Source organism: Sparus aurata, chromosome 8 (genome assembly GCF_900880675.1).
Source record: "Sparus aurata chromosome 8, fSpaAur1.1, whole genome shotgun sequence".
Lineage (NCBI taxonomy): Eukaryota > Metazoa > Chordata > Actinopteri > Spariformes > Sparidae > Sparus > Sparus aurata.
Window position 1 is genome coordinate 23,145,854 of NC_044194.1, and position 16,378 is coordinate 23,162,231.

At 40.7% G+C, this 16,378-nt stretch overlaps 1 protein-coding gene across 1 annotated transcript in view; it reads left to right on the forward strand.

Annotated features, from left to right (window-relative positions):
* cftr (CF transmembrane conductance regulator) overlaps positions 1-16,378 on the forward strand; it is a 38,526-nt gene that overhangs the window by 14,646 nt on the left and 7,502 nt on the right. Inside the window, exons 10-22 of the mRNA XM_030426834.1 lie at positions 1,389-1,565; positions 1,684-1,875; positions 4,846-4,940; positions 6,037-6,123; positions 7,027-7,816; positions 8,048-8,176; positions 8,269-8,306; positions 8,687-8,973; positions 9,097-9,176; positions 9,320-9,470; positions 12,335-12,562; positions 13,657-13,757; positions 15,853-16,083. Of these exons, the coding sequence (XP_030282694.1) occupies positions 1,389-1,565; positions 1,684-1,875; positions 4,846-4,940; positions 6,037-6,123; positions 7,027-7,816; positions 8,048-8,176; positions 8,269-8,306; positions 8,687-8,973; positions 9,097-9,176; positions 9,320-9,470; positions 12,335-12,562; positions 13,657-13,757; positions 15,853-16,083 (2,586 nt within the window). The remainder of the gene's footprint in view (positions 1-1,388; positions 1,566-1,683; positions 1,876-4,845; positions 4,941-6,036; positions 6,124-7,026; positions 7,817-8,047; positions 8,177-8,268; positions 8,307-8,686; positions 8,974-9,096; positions 9,177-9,319; positions 9,471-12,334; positions 12,563-13,656; positions 13,758-15,852; positions 16,084-16,378) is intronic.

A 16,378-nucleotide genomic window follows, 5' to 3' on the forward strand; every position in this document is an offset into this window, starting at 1 on the left:
CTTTTCTAACATTGAGATGTGTCAGCCATTAATCTTTACAGAGGCAGTGACAGATGAGGTGAAATAAGGCCATTGTGAGACTCTGGAGAATCTCTTGTTTCTCACAGTAGTTTGGCCTGGTGTCACTTTCTGAAAGCACAGCATGACGGACACGCTCACTCAGCCCTGAAAAGGCAGTCATGTAAACTAGACATAAAACGCTAATCAGGTACACGCTGTGCACGCAGTCACACACAGAATAATGTTTACTAAAGCATATTATTATACAGTTTTTTGAAGAATTTTATAGTGTAATGTAAACCTGGGGGTTGGGACCCCTAAAGGGATCAAGGGTTAATTTCCAGGGATCATATTCTGTTTTACGTGGCTTGAATTAGCTTGAACTTTACACTTAAAAAGCTGGATGAACCCTTTATGTGATAGAAATTAAATATTAGTATAGTTAAAACTTTTTTTTCCAAAAAGGAAAATCTGGATTGCTATTGTAGTGATCATGTTAAAGTGAAACTCTAGCCAAAAAGCAACCAAGGCTTTATTTGTGATTGAATATGAGTCAAACCTTCGTGGAAAAGCATAATTACGACGAAAGAGGCACTTTTAAGATTTACCGTGGTTTCGTTTTTGGGCAAGCTAATTTTCAATGGAGTGCGGGGGCACTTTTACGGTAGCATCAAAATCACAATTTTTAAAACATTAAGAAGGCTTGTCACAACATGAAACTTTGCTCGTAGTATCACCAGGCAGTCGCCGTCATGCCAGGCAAAAAGTGTCGATCCCCGAGTGCGACCTAACAGGCAGGAAAGTAACGGTGGACCGCTCCTCAAGCCTTCCTGTTAGGTCGCACTCGGGGATCGACACTTTTTGTCTGCCATGACGGTGGTGCGCCGGAGATGCTGCTGCTAACGTGAGTTGTCCAAAACGCTTCTTTTTAGTAAACTCTGTGTACACAAACAATATTCTCAATGCTCGTGTTCATGTGTAGAGACCCTGGTGATTCTACGAGCAAAGTTTCATGTTGTGTCGAGCCTTCTTAGTGTTTTAAAAATAGCAATTTTGATGCTAGCGTAAAAGTGCCCCTGCACTCCAAAACTACAGTAAATCTTAAAAGTGAATCTTTTGTCGTAATTATGCTTTTACACGAAGGTTTGACTCATATGCAATCACCAATAAAGCCTTGGTTGCTTTAATACAGATTTAAAGTTTCACTTTAAATCTGTATTAAAGGTCAAGAGTGAATATTTGATAAACATGGTATTCATGGGCAAATAGTTTGTTTCAAACTACCAGTTATTCCAGCAACTTGGAGGACTGGCTTGATATAAATAATATGTTTTATACAGTCTTTGGTGTTCATTAAGTGTAGACTGTAATGTTGAACTTTTACGCAGGGCATTGGTGAGCTGTTTGAAAAGATCAAGCAGGAGAACAAGGCAAACGGACACATGAACGGTGATGCTGGCCTCTTCTTCACTAACCTCTATGTCACACCTGTCCTCAAAAACATCAGCCTGTACCTGGAGAAGGGAAAGATGCTGGCGGTGGCTGGATCCACTGGTTCAGGAAAGGTACGTCAAAGACATCAGTGTTTCTAGTGAAAATGCTGAATCTTCCTGTGTTACAGAATCAGTCCACTGTCAAATGTTACAAATACGGCGTAACAATATTTTTATCCACCCCCTCCAGAGTTCCCTGCTCATGATGATCCTGGGAGAGTTGGTGCCATCAGAGGGTAAAATCAGACACAGCGGTCGCATCTCTTTCTCGTCTCAGACCTCGTGGATCATGCCGGGGACGATTCAAGACAACATCCTGTTTGGCCTGACCTACGACGAGTACCGCTACACCTCAGTCATCAAGGCCTGCCAGCTGGAGGAGGTAGCTTCACTTTATCAAACTTTATCAACTTTCTGTCTCCCTTCTTCTGTACATCTTCTGTTCTGAAGATTTAGTGAATTTCTGGAGGTATGTTTAGCGCCTACATTACTTCTGACAAATTCAGAGTCACTTTAAATCTGTGAAAGAGATTAACAATTATGTATGCCTATTAAAATATTTATTTAGTTACAAATAACTTTTCTTTGGTGAATTCATCTCTGCCAGCTTCTCTCTTTCGCTGGGCTGATGCTCCTGCTCAGTTGTCTGTTTGGAGCCTCTGGGAGGCGTCAAGTAGTTTCAGGTTTCCCCACTCCACATTTACTCCATTATGTCCCTCACACACACAAAGACGGACATACTTGCACATTCTCTGCCTCTGACAGTGATCCACAAGCACACACACTCGCACTCTCATAAGCCTCAGTGTTGAGTGACGGCCCCTCAGTAGAATAATGTCTCCTCTGTTGCCATGGAAATCAGTCGTTATGTCACTGGGATGGAATATGAGCTTATTGGTTCCCAGTGACAGAAATTTTAACACAGACAAGCAGTTTTATAGACCAAGTGTCAGTCCTGTGTGCTTGTTAGGTCTGTGAATCAATATTGAACCTTTGACAAATAAAAGAAAAAAATACGGAATCTGTGGCTGTTGCAGATGGGACATGTTATCAAATTATTATAATGGTAAACAATTGTTGGAATATGAAGTATAGTAAAATATAGTACACTATGGTGATGGAATACATTGAGTAATGGACTGTCAAATATATTTGAACTAACAAAACTCAAACTCCTTGAATCAGGGATGTACAAGTTTATGCCTAGAAATCTATGACATTTATTTTTAATGTTAATATCTTTAATACACTTGTTTGGATTATTTATACTGAAATCAATGCAGCAGCTCCTGCAGCAGGTGACACCATCATATTTATTTACTATCACACCCCATCTCCTGTGGCACTGGCAGCAACTCAGTGGTTTTGACGAAAACACAACATGTTGTCACAGCAAACAAAGCTGGCGTGCAATATTGACATTTCCATTTATTGTAAAAAACAGTCTCCATATTGCCTTTGAGGGGAGGTGTCAAACGCTGGCATCAATGAAACTGAAACAATAAAAGCTGTTCTCCTGTATATTGTATGAAAATGACGAGAATGACAGGAAGTGTTGAGGCGACTCCTCTGAAGTGTTGTCTGAAAAATGACAGACTGCCAAAAAAAAGCTCTCCTTCACACATTGTTGAGGCTGATGCATTGTACAAAGTTGTCATTTGTGGTAACTCACCATGTTAAGTGATATAATGACTAAGTGAGAAGTATTAGAAGAAATACAAAGATCTGGTACGTTAAAAAAACTGCATTACCTTACTGTAATGCAGCTTTTAAAACCAGGAGAAGACAACACAATGCCATGTTGAAATATCATATATAATCATATGTTGATACAGAAGTAATTTTAAAGTAAAATAAAAGCATTTAGAGGTTACCAGTAGCTTCTAAAAATACCGATTCTTAACACTAATCCTCTTTGCTCTGTCTTACCAATCACTTCAAGAAGGTAGAGATGACTTAACATGAGGAAAGAAAGTGCTCACAGGATTTTCAACTTTAGGGAAAATCCCCAAGGCAACCCTGTCAGACAGGAGTGACAACTAGAGCTGATTTCTCCAGACAGAGACGAGGCATTTAGTGGGCTTGTGCCTGTAATTCCTCACTATTGTTGCGCCCTGAAGCACCAGACAGACTGCCGTGGGTGGTCCTCCCACTGTAAACTCAACTGTAGCCACCTCCAGCCTCTTGCTGCTGACCCAGCAGGCACTTTTTGTTCACAGCGAGACACACAACATGTGTTTTTATTATGCTGCCTTATTTTACAAGCTGTTAAACAACATGTTAACTTGATTCCCTATGCGCTCCTGTCAGGACAGCGGAAGCTGCCGTTAAAAAGGTAGGAAGTTTTAATGTTGATAAACGTGTGCTGTCACTTCATCCTCATTGGTGTGGACCTGTGACATCCTTCATGTGGTCATCTAATCTGTGGTTTGTGCTTTTTGTGTGGTTTGAACTTGAAAATAAATCTGTGACTACATGAATATGAAATAATTGTCAGGTAAAAGTCATTTATAGGACTGTGCTTTGGTGTTTGGACATACTTTGTTGCGTTTTACATTGGTGAAATATGTTATTTTAAGGCAACAGTTTCATTAAACTGCGGAAAAATGCCATTTTTTATGGCATATCAGTAAACTAAGACTTAGAATCACATGACAAAGGTGCTTGAAACAGCAACTGTCTATAGAGAAATAGTTGTCTATTTATCTAATTATCTACAGATTTTTTTTTAAACATAAACAAAACTATATTTCCCTGGTGCCAACATTTTGTACTGTTTCCAGTTGCTGCTGGTGTGTTTTCCATGCAAAAACAGTTGCATTTCCTTTCCCAAAATATATTGGAAAGTTACCAGATTGCAAAGATCATCTTGACACTAAATATTTGCACAAACAACACCTTGCATAAAACATGACAAGGGACCTTTAAGCCATTTTCTGGGGCAGACAAGAGTCTCTTTTAGGTTGACACAACAACATAGTGTGAAACTCTGCAGCAATACAGGAAGTCGACATCACATAAGAGAGAACTAGAATCAAATATATTGAGATCATTAAATAGTAAAAAAATAAATAAGTTAAGGATGACAAGATGACAAGATGAGAACCTTACACAAGAGGAATAAGAAACCGATTTAAAAGATTAAGAACAGTAAAAGAGTTCTAGGCTACGAAGAGTAAAATAATTAACAAGGGGGTGGAAAGGAAAGCAGAGATGGTCAGAGACATAAAATGTTTATATTAATAATTTGCTTTTTTCGTCAACCCTTCAGCTGTTACACTGTCCATCTTGCTGATGTTTTTAAGGTGATGACAATGTATTTGAACTGCTGACCCCTTGTTTTCCTCTCTAGGACTTCGCCTTGCTTCCTGAGAAAGACAAGACGCTCCTCCTTGAAGGAGGGGTGACCCTCAGCGGTGGACAAAGGGCTCGCCTCGGCCTGGCTAGGTATTTCCTGTCACTTCTGAGCATCTGTCAGCATGCCTCATTCACTCCCTTTTATCTGTCAGCGAAGACCACTTCTAAACATTAGTCATAACTACAGTCTCTGCAGAACAACATGGCCACATAAAGGTTGCACAAAGGACTAAAAATAGAACATGATTTCGGTTTTGAGTCATATTCCTAATTGATGAAGCGATAAATATAGGAAGCAATGAGTTGTTTTTTATAAGAAATTATCAAATTATTATGAAAAATATCAATTTATTTAAGAGAATCTGTGGTATCTTTGTCATTTTAAGGGGATGTTTAAAGAGCAAGTATAGTAAATGCTACATTGCATGCCTAAAAGGCACTGACTGACTTAATACACCAAACAGCCTTTTTCCCCTCACTTCTGCAACCTTAATCAATGTGAGCGGTCTGCATAGACTGTAGTTCACAATCACTCAATCAAAACATCAATTTCAGGGCCATAAACTCATCCTCATTATCAACATCGTCATTTCTTCCAACGTAAGAGGTTCCACTCCTTGTGAGCCACTAAAAACATCGACAAATGTTTCGGATTTTATGTCTTTGGCAATGCTTCAAGTCTCAGTATTGGTTCCCAGAGGTGTAAAAAAATCAAACTCTTATAACATTATAATAACCTGCCAAAGCTGATCACCATCACTTATCATTCTTATCTGTTTGTTCACCAGCACAGACTACTACTATGTGTTTTATGGTGTCTGGTTGTAATGATGAGTGCCTTTACTGCCTCAGTCGAGCTTTATTACTCCATTAAATCTGTGTATAGATTACAGACACACTCATATTCCCATGCATTATTTATTGGTTTAGTGTCATATCATCAATTTGTTGCCACTCTTTGGTGTTTAGCTTCTTCCGTCACTGTAAACACTCACTGGAATTGATTTGTCCCCACAGGGACCCAACTTCCTCATTAATACCATTTGGTCTTCTCTTTCTGTGTCTATTGTTTCCGTTTTTTCTTTTTCTCTTTTTCTCCTATCTTAATATTTTTGTTTTATCTTAACACATTCTAACCGTTTCTTTGCCTCCCTTTTGCTTTCTAACTGTGTGTTTACTCCCTCAGGGCTGTGTATAAAGATGCAGACCTCTACCTGCTGGATGCACCTTTCACCCACCTGGACATCGTAACAGAGAAAGAGATCTTTGACAAGTGTGTATCCCAACAGAGAGTCTTTCATGTGGAGGAGGCGGGGGCGGGGGGGTTGGTTGAGCTAAAGTTTAAGATCAAGGTCAAGGTTATCTCTTGTTGCGTTAGACACATACGGGTTGATGGTGGTGAGTTACTGCTGCTTCATCACACTGTAAACTTTTCAGGAAATGGGATTTTTTTTAAGGGAAATATCCTTTAATCACATCAGAAGTTTGGAAAGCATTCAAAGGGGAGAATCAGGCAAAATCACTCTTGTAGTCAAAGCCTGATCATTGGTATGTTAATAAGCACATACAGTAGCTTTTGAATTTCAAGTGCTGGTTATTCTTTAAAAGTTTGACACATCACTCTGTCTTTTGTACTTGTTTTTACTCATTTGTTTTTCAGGCTTTGTTTAAATGGTTTTTTTTCTTTGTTTAAATGTATGTAGGGTAGCACTATATTATATCCATCTTTAATAAATGGTACATTTATAGTTAATGAAACTTAAGTTAATAGCTATTTTACAGAAGCCCTGAGGGGCAAGTGAGGTTTTTTTTTCTGGTGATCCATTTTTCAAGTTTAAGTCTATTTTTATGACTTGAGAACTGATGGGGAAAAGCTTTTGGGTAGAGAAATATTTGTAAGTTCCTTAATTTTTTTGTGTGAAAACACGTGTTTTTTATTTTCAAAGGAGAACAGAAATGTCCTTGTGTGAAACTGAGTGATTTTTTCCCCCTAGGAGATAAAGAAATGCAATGCTTAACAAACATTTTCTAAACATTTATATTGCTTGATAAGTAGTTTATAAAGTATTTCATTGTTTCTTAACAATAAAATAGCTATCAGCTAAAGTTGACATAGGCTTAACTTTACCATTTATTGTATTTTTTTACAATCTCCTTTTTCTGTATTGCTGTACAGATGTGTCTGTAAACTTATGGCCTCCAAGACTCGAATTGTGGTCACCAGCAAGTTGGAGCATCTCAAACGAGCAGACAAAATCCTGCTGCTGCACAATGGAGACTGCTATTTCTACGGCACCTTCTCAGAGCTGCAGGCCCAGCGTCCTGACTTTAGCTCCCTCCTCCTCGGCCTTGAAGCATATGACAACATCAATGCAGAGAGACGCAGCTCCATCCTCACGGAAACTCTCCGCAGGGTCTCTGTCGATGAAACAGCTGGCTTCCGAGGCCCAGAGCCAATTCGACAGTCGTTCCGCCAGCAACCCCCCCCAATAATCATCTCTGGATCCCAAGGACATCCTGGAAGTGATGGCTACCCAGAAAAACGCAAACAGTCTCTAATCCTTAACCCCCTGGCAGCTGCTCGCAAGTTCTCCTTCATTGGGAACTCCCAACAGACTGCAAATCCTCCCCAGTCCAGTTCAATAGAGGATGGGGTTCGTGAACTTTCTGAGAGGAAATTCTCTGTGGTACCCGAGGATGATCAAGTAGAAGAGGTGCTCCCCAGGGGTAATGTGTACCATCATGGGCTGCAGCACCTCAACGGTCAGCGGCGCCAGTCTGTCCTGGCGTTCATCACCAACTCTCAGGGCCAGGAGCGCAGAGAGCAGATTCAGTCCTCCTTCAGAAAAAAGCTGTCCATCACACCGCAGTGTGACCTGGCGCCCGAGCTGGACATTTATGCCCGCCGTCTGTCCAAGGACAGCGTCTATGACATTAGTGAGGAGGTGGATGAGGAAGACATGGAGGTAGAGTTTTGTTCGACCCCTTTTCAAGGCATATCAGAGTACATGAGTATGTTTATATTTCCAGGAGAATCAATGCATTTTCTTCAGCCTGGGTTTCTTGGGTATTGACCAGAATCTGATCAATACCCATGAAATGTACTTGATTTTGTCTCAGTTTATATTTTTGCTGGATTTACAGGTTCAATTTCAGCTGGGTTTTTATGGTTAAAGAGGAGTTTTGTTTCTTCACAGCAATGCTTTGCAGATCAGCGTGAGAACATCTTTGAAACTACTTCATGGAGCACCTACCTGCGCTACATCACCACCAACAAGAGCTTAGTCTACGTCCTAATTTTCATCGTCTTTGTCTTCATCATTGAGGTAACATTGCTATCTTCAAGTTTGATTGTTGTATTTTTTTTTTTTATTATGTAAAATGAATTAACAACATTTTATTTTCCTTTCACCTATAGGTTGCTGGTTCAGTCATTGGCATTTTCCTCATTACTGAGTAAGTGTTATGTGAGAGACTAAAACAGCCTAAAACTTTAGTGCTTTGTTCATTCTGTTTCCTGAACTGTTTCCATTAGTAGAAGTAGATCTCTACTGGTGGCAAAAGCATTTGGAGTCTTTTATATAACTTCTATACAACTGACTTTGAAACTGCCCAATATAAGTTTAAATATATGCATGTTACAAATGTTATAAAACGTATCAAATAGTTTGATAGATCTTAAAAAATCGAGTGGCCATAAAGTATCTACCAGTACACTTTAAAACGTTTTTACATAATATGCATGCATATTTCAGTCACGCAGTCTTTTGGGAGATTTTATCTTATAAATTCAGCTTTAATGGTGCAAAATCGAATTTCTTGTATTTTTCTGTCAGCACGATTTGGAGGGATGGCGCCAACCCTTCATCACCCAACTACATTGATGAGCAGCACGTCAACGCCTCGTCAACCCCCGTCCACCTGGCCGTCATCGTCACACCAACCAGCGCTTACTACATTATCTACATCTATGTGGCCACATCAGAGAGCGTGCTGGCCCTGGGATTCTTCAGGGGTCTCCCATTAGTGCACACGTTACTCACTGTGTCTAAAAGATTGCATGAACAGATGCTAAGCGCTGTAATACGAGCCCCCATGGCTGTACTCAACACTATGAAGTCAGGTGATCTTCTCTTTTTAATATGTACACCTGTCTGCTAGTAGAAATACATCTGTTTAGCCATTTTTTAATGTCATTCTAATGTAGGAATTCACTACAAAGTTTGTGTTTTTCCTAATTTACCAGGTCGGATCATGAACAGGTTCACCAAGGACATGGCTGCTATTGATGATATGCTGCCTCTGGTGCTGTTTGACCTCATACAGGTATTTAACCAATGCAGTCGGTGACATTACATAATGTAATGCTTTGCTGAATGTTCCTAAAATGGTCCCATGCCCAATTGAGACCAACTTTATGAACGTCCATCAAATACATTAGTATTTTTTTCTTCTTTCCCTCTCACCAGCTGACATTGATTGTGTTGGGCGCCATCTTCACCGTGTCCATCATGCGGCCTTACATCTTCATCGCTGCCATCCCATTGGCAGTCATCTTCATTGCCCTTAGAAAGTACTTCTTACGAACTGGACAGCAACTAAAGCTACTGGAGGCTGAAGGTGAGAGTGGGGGAAGAATTAGTTTAAGTGTGAGATGGTGCTGTTGTTGTGTCAGCACAATGGCTTCTTTTTGTCACTTCGAAGAGAAATCAGAAGTATCAGAGAGGACCAGCAAAGAAAACTCTGCTTGTCATCATAGAATTTTACAGGGAGTAGAATATTGAGTAAGCACATTGACCTTGTAAAAAATTGAAAAATAAAAATATATACATTTGTAATGTGTAAATCAAATCAAAATAATGGCAAAATCTTAGAATTAGCTGCAGTATGATGAATACATTTAAACTGAACATAGCAAATGCAAATACCTTCTTGAATTTAAAATCTGGATTAGGAAATTAGTGAATGCTGAATGCATTTAGATGTATTTTAAATGTAATTGAAACTTGACGTTTGATATACTTTATAACATATATGTTTTAAAGGTTAGTCCAACAGAATGTATTTTGTCTTAAAGGGATATTCCGGCGCAAGTTTAATCCATGGTCAATCACACTGTGACACCGAGTAAGATCCCCCCCTTGAGAGATCAAGTTTTCCGACCGCTAGCTTATGTAATTTTAGCAACCTCAGAAAAATATAATAATACACTGCAGTCTATGCCTCCACCAAGAAACCGCCACCAAAAAGCCACTCATGGCAACAAAGAACAGAACAGCACCAGTACAAATAGGGTCCCAGCACATAGTTCAAGGCATCAAACATCTGCTAGCTTTCAGATAGCTTTACAACTCACCACTCTCCTGCAGCAGGCTGCTCGTTGTGGGGAAGCCCTGACGAGTCGATTACCAAGCGCAGTTAGAAATGCTCAATTCCGTTGTTTTCCCGGTCAGCTCTCGATAATAACTGTTATAAACTGGTGGGCAAGACACATATGAACTTTGATTGCATTTCCATGGAGTAATAATCATACATTTTCAGCCTTGAGCTGCGGAACTCTACTGCACTTGGTAATAGGGCGGCAATAGCTCAGTCCGTAGGGACTTGGCTTGGGGACTTGAAGGTCGCCGGTTCAAGTCCAACCCGGACCAAAAAAGAATGATGTGGACCGGCAGTTGGAGAGTGCTGGTTCACATCCTGGGCATTGCCGAGGTTCCCCTGAGCAAGGCACCGGCCCCTAACACTGCTCATTGGGCGCCGTAGCATGTGTGGCTGCCCCTTCGCTCAGCTCCTCTACACTGCATGTGTGTGTTTGTGTGTGCGCACCTGTGTGTAATGTGAGTGGAAAAAAGAATGTCCCAATTTGGGATTATAATAGTACATAAAAAAAAAAAATTTAAAAAAATAATAGACTCGCCAGGGCTTCAGGGCTTCCCCACAACGAGCAAGCTGCGAGTGGTGAGTTGTGTTGTCTTTCAATAGATGGTTGATGCCTTAAACTATGTGCTGGGACCCTATTTGTACTGTTGCTGAAGTTTGGTGCGGTTCTGAGCATTATTTGTGGCTATGAGTGGCTTTTTGATGGCGGTTTCTTGTTGGAGGCATAGACTGCAGGGTATTGTTATCATGGAGTCTTTTCTGAGGTTGCTAAAACTACATAAGCTAGAGGTCAGAAAACTTGATCTCTCGAGGGGGGGTCTTACTCAGTGTCACAGTGTGTTAGACCATGGATTAAACTTATGCCGGAATACCCCTTTGAGCATGTCTAAATGCTCTCTCTTATGATACTATTGATTCGGCAGTTATTTGCATTGTGGATAAAACAATTTTGGATTAATAATAAATACGTTAAAAGGTTCTTGCTGATAAAAGCAGCCATCTTGCTGAAGTATCCTTGACTAACAGACTTTTACACTGCCCTTTCTCTTTTATTTGACAATTTAATAGGAGTGAAAGTTAAGAGGCAGGACAACAACAGGTAAGGGGGAATATTTAGGAGTAAAAGTGAGAACAGTACAGGAACGCTAATAGAGTTAACAGAGGAAGTGAGACCGGGGGCAGACGCCACAGTCATCATAACCGACTGTCAGCAGGCAGAGCTGGTGGATGGCTAGGAGCCAGGAGGGCAAAGGTCAGGCTGAAGAACAAAAACATGACAGAGGAAGGGTTGAAGGGGAGGATGGATGTGCTGCCGCAGAGGGGAGGGAACAGTTAAAGGAAGTGAGGCACAGTGAACAACATAACCTTTATCCTCCAATCAGCGAAAAGAGTTTGCTTTTACACATTGAACAGTTGTTTTTCCCTGTTTGAGCTTCTCATTATGGGTTTTTGTTCGGATACAGTGCAGGACAATCTCTTCCGCTACTTTTACCTCCAAGTTAGAGGCTTTTAATAAGTTGTATGTTGAAGAAATGACCAATCAGCTGATTTTCCAGCGATGGGAAAGGTAAGGTTTCAGTTCTTGAAAATTCCTAGAGCAGTGCAGCTCTATATAACTGGAGAATTAGAAAACAGGTCACTGGACTTCTGACGAAGCTGCCGCTGTGTGTTTTGGATTTCCCTGCTCCGCTCTCGACTCTGTCACTGAATTTGTGTTTTGGTAATGACAGCGAGGTCTTTTCCGGAGCCACTGAGAGCAAGTTGGGGTCAGAGAGATGAGCCGAGCTGGGATTTCCTCCAACCCCATCCTGGTGTCACAAGCAGCATGTCTAACAGTTACAGTGGAAATTATGTGTATAAGTCTCTCGAATGATTATTAGAATGTTTTCACCTTTTAGCCACATTGTTTTATTTACATAACTAAAAAAAAATGTGTCCCCCAAAAGGCCAACTAAAGAGGATTATTGCAAGCAGGGACTGACAAGATGTGAAACTCTAACTTGGCTGTGAAAAAAAAATAATGCATAAAAAGATGATTATCAAAATACATTTATTTTAAAATGAACAACTTTTTAAAAATATATGTCCCTTCTTCTCTCCTGCAGCACGGAGCCCCATCTTCAGCCACCTCATCATCTCTCTGAAGGGTTTATGGACAATTCGGGCGTTTGGGCGTCAGACCTACTTCGAGACACTCTTCCACAAGGCGCTTAACACTCACACAGCCACCTGGTTCCACTACCTAGCCACGCTGCGATGGTTTCTCTTTCGCTGTGACATGATCTTCGTCCTGTTCTTCACTGCCGCTGCCTTCATTGCTGTGGGAACCAACCGTGAGTGACGTGATCACCGCGGGTGGAATAATGATTCATTGTATGGATTTGGATTTGTGAATGTTCAAAATAAAACACCATGTGCAGATCTACAGCACACAAAGTCATAAATATTAACAATGAACACACTTAAAACTGAACAAATGATAAATAAACTGTCCTCAGGTAAAGCCATTTTAAAGGTCTGAAAGAAAAAACGGCTTTTGAATTACCAAGACATTTGGTTTTGGTAAAACAATCCTGTATTTTTCAACGCTTTGAACAAAACAAACACATTTTCAGTTGTATTCTCATTGGGGAAAGGAAGATGTTTCAGAGCTGAACCCATAGAACTGTTTACGTGGCTTAGACCAGTATGAGGGTGCGAAGAAAATCTGTTTTCTGTGATTTGTGGGAGAACTGAGCCTTTAATGAAAATATTTGCATAGGACAGGCAGATATGAAAACAGTGTTTTATGCTCCAAATGAGGTGAAACTAAGGAAACTGAGGAGGACTGCCCGGCTCATTTTGTCACTTTAAGAGCAACATTGGTTTGTACACATGAATCCCAGGAAGGGGGAAGGAATGTGTTAGTCATTTGGTTAGTTAGTAAACATCTTATTATTTTCCACTGAGCCTATCAAGTGAAGAAGCCTCGGTCTTATCTGTGTGTAACAGCCTGTAGAGTCAGATATCAGGATCATAACAGACAGTTTGTCTGTGAAAACGGATCAAAACTGTTTGAATGCCATCGGGTACGATGTCATGTACAGAGGGAAGCCTGTGTGTGTGTGTGTGTGTGTGTGTGTGTATGTGTGTGTGTTTCCCATTCATTTAATCAAACACACACACACACACGCACACACACACACACACACACACACACACACACACACACACACACACACAAACATGTGGTGTTGCGTCATACCCAGTGTTTATGTTGAGCAGAATAAAGGGTAATTTCACAGCTCATTAGTTTCCAATTGTCCCAGTAATACCTGAATGCAGCTCTGACATCAGAGAGTGCAACTTTAATTGGCAATGCTAATGAACATGTGTGTGTGTGTGTGTGTGTGTGCTCGGCGTGTGCGTGTGCGTGCACACTCTACAGAGGACAAGCCAGGGGAGATTGGCATCATCGTGGCCCTCGCCATGCTCATCCTGGGGACTTTCCAATGGGCTGTCATCACCAGCATTACTGTAGATGGACTGGTACGTGGTTCATAAAACACACACACATGCACGCACAAACTCATTGTTTGCATCATGGCAACATCTGACTTGCATTGAAATACCACACAACCAATGGCCAGTAAAAAGTGTGTCAAGCGTTGCAGACACACACATCACAGGTTTTTTTTGCTGAACCTGTATGAATTCATTTTTTAACACCTGTGTCAGCAGCTCCTCCAGAATGTTTGTGCCAAACCTTCCCTCATTTCCCTTCACCGCTCCACTTCACCGCTCATTACACCAACTCCTCGTTGAAGTTCGTATGTAGTTCAAAACTCTGGCAGTACTCTGACTTCTGGATAATTGGTAGCCTTGTTTCACCTACTCCTTTCACACTGGACAATAAACCCGCCAACACCCGCTAACATCTGGCTTTTGTCTTCATTGTTAATGTGTGTAATCAGCATTTGCTCCGACGTCAATTGACTCTGCAGTAGTCACCAAGTGTTTATCAGCTTGGTGAGCAGGCTAATTTTCTATGACGTGTGCTGATGCTTTCTACTGTTACCTGTCGATCCATTGGTTTGTGATGACAAACATGACACACAAGAAGAAGAAATAAACGAAAGGAAAGATTTGTCTTGGCAATATGAAAAATAAATTTTTAGCAGCATTACCCATGTTTAAAGAAACCTGCATATACAAGCTACATTTTTTAAGAAGTAAAATAGGATCCTCTCAGTACCTCAGATTTGGCCCCAAAAGTAGAAGAATGAACTTCCCACTGAAGTAAGGACAGCAGATACACTGTGCATCTTCTGCTTGCTTACTCTTACTTCTGTCTTATTTCCTAAAAAAGATGACTGCAGAAGAAGTCTGAGCTCTTGCACTGTGGAACTGAACATGTTTTATAGTTGTTTGTTTGAGATCAAAACACGTAGCTATTGATTATATGGAGTTTGAACACACATATTCTAAGTGCTTCACACAAAAGTATCTGCCAAATGAATGTAATCAGTGAATCTGAACCCATCAAACACTCAGAGATTCTCTCTGAGTCATTGAGTCATTCCTCGGGAACAGCTACAATGTAGACATATTATATTTGTGTATTTTTTAATCACCTCAGAGTGGAGATGTCACTCTCTCACACCGCGTGAGGCTCTTTTGAACCAGTTTGTACCCTTGGTACCCAGCTCACATTTTGATCAGTGGAGCAAACACAGCTTATCACAGTATAGGACGTTTTGTTCAGTACACACACTCACACAATGGTGGTGGTGATGTGTGTTTGTGGGAGTCGTCAGCGTTCTTCACAGTGTTCTTCTAATATAAGAAAATAACCTCCCTCTGAGCAGCATTTTCACTGATGGTAAGAAGAGCTACCAAAATATCCCTTCCAATCAAGGAAAGCAGTCCAGTTTCCGTTTTTTTGCATATATTTCAGAGATTTCAGTGGGTTTTAAAATTGATTATTTAGTCAGTTTATCTGAAAACTGAAAATCTTTTTTTGAAGATGTGTTTCAAACTGGTTATGTTGTGTTCAACTACAATTGTTTCAGTCAAAACAAAAGTAATGTGAATATATCACTCGACAACATGTGTAACAGAATACCATTAAGCTGCTGAAATAAAGTTCAACAGTAAATTATTGTTTTGAAGGCTCAACTTTGGGATCACTGTATCTTGTTTGTTTAGAGCCAGAAGTGACAGTCTTTTTATTGAGAAGGCTGGAGCTGGGGAGGATATGTTGATTGGATCTGACTGAGAACCTGATCGCATGCTGTGGTAGAGTGTGACACATACACTGCTGCAGGAGACTTGAAACTGACTATTGAGATCATAAGCTCATTAAGAAACTGTTTACTGAGGCAATAAATCGAGTGAGAAGGAGGCTCAGTTTCTCTTAAGCTTAGATATAATCAGACTTGTTTTTGAAACCAGTAGAACCAGCAGGGGGGCCATTTGAAAGAATCCACTATCTCTGTCCACTATTTACCAGACCAGCTTAGAAATTGTTTTAGAAATTCTAGCCTTAACAGTTCAAAGCTGCACAGTAGTAGACGGTATGTATAATGATAGTTTATAGTTAACTATATATGTAACTCACCCTCTGTCTCTCTTCCTGTCTTAGATGCGTTCGGTAGATCGGGTGTTCAAATTCATTGACCTGCCATCAGAAGAGCCACTGCCGGTCAAATCTGGTGGTAAAGGAGGGCCCGACCTCGTCATCGACAACCCTCACGCCCGGGACTGCTGGCCCAACCGTGGCCAGATGGACGTAAAGGGCCTCACTGTGAAGTACACAGAGGCTGGACGTGCTGTCCTCAGCGACATCTCTTTCTCTGTGGACGGCGGGCAGAGTGTAAGTTCTAAGTGATGGCCAAAGCATGTGTGTGTGAGTGGTTTTTAATGAAACTTGCCAGAGTGACGCATGTTGTCACATTTGGTATTGGATTTTAAAACATCAAAACACTGATTAGCGAAAGAGGGGCACTGCAATTAACGGGTCATAGCAGGGTCATAGAAAGATTACAGCAAGGTGACATTCAAACAAGTAGGACACCTGTGTCCCATTGGGAGCAGAGTGAATAGCTAATATTAGCTAAGATATTATAATTAAATAACTGAATTAGTAAAAACATCAGAAATGTCATTAG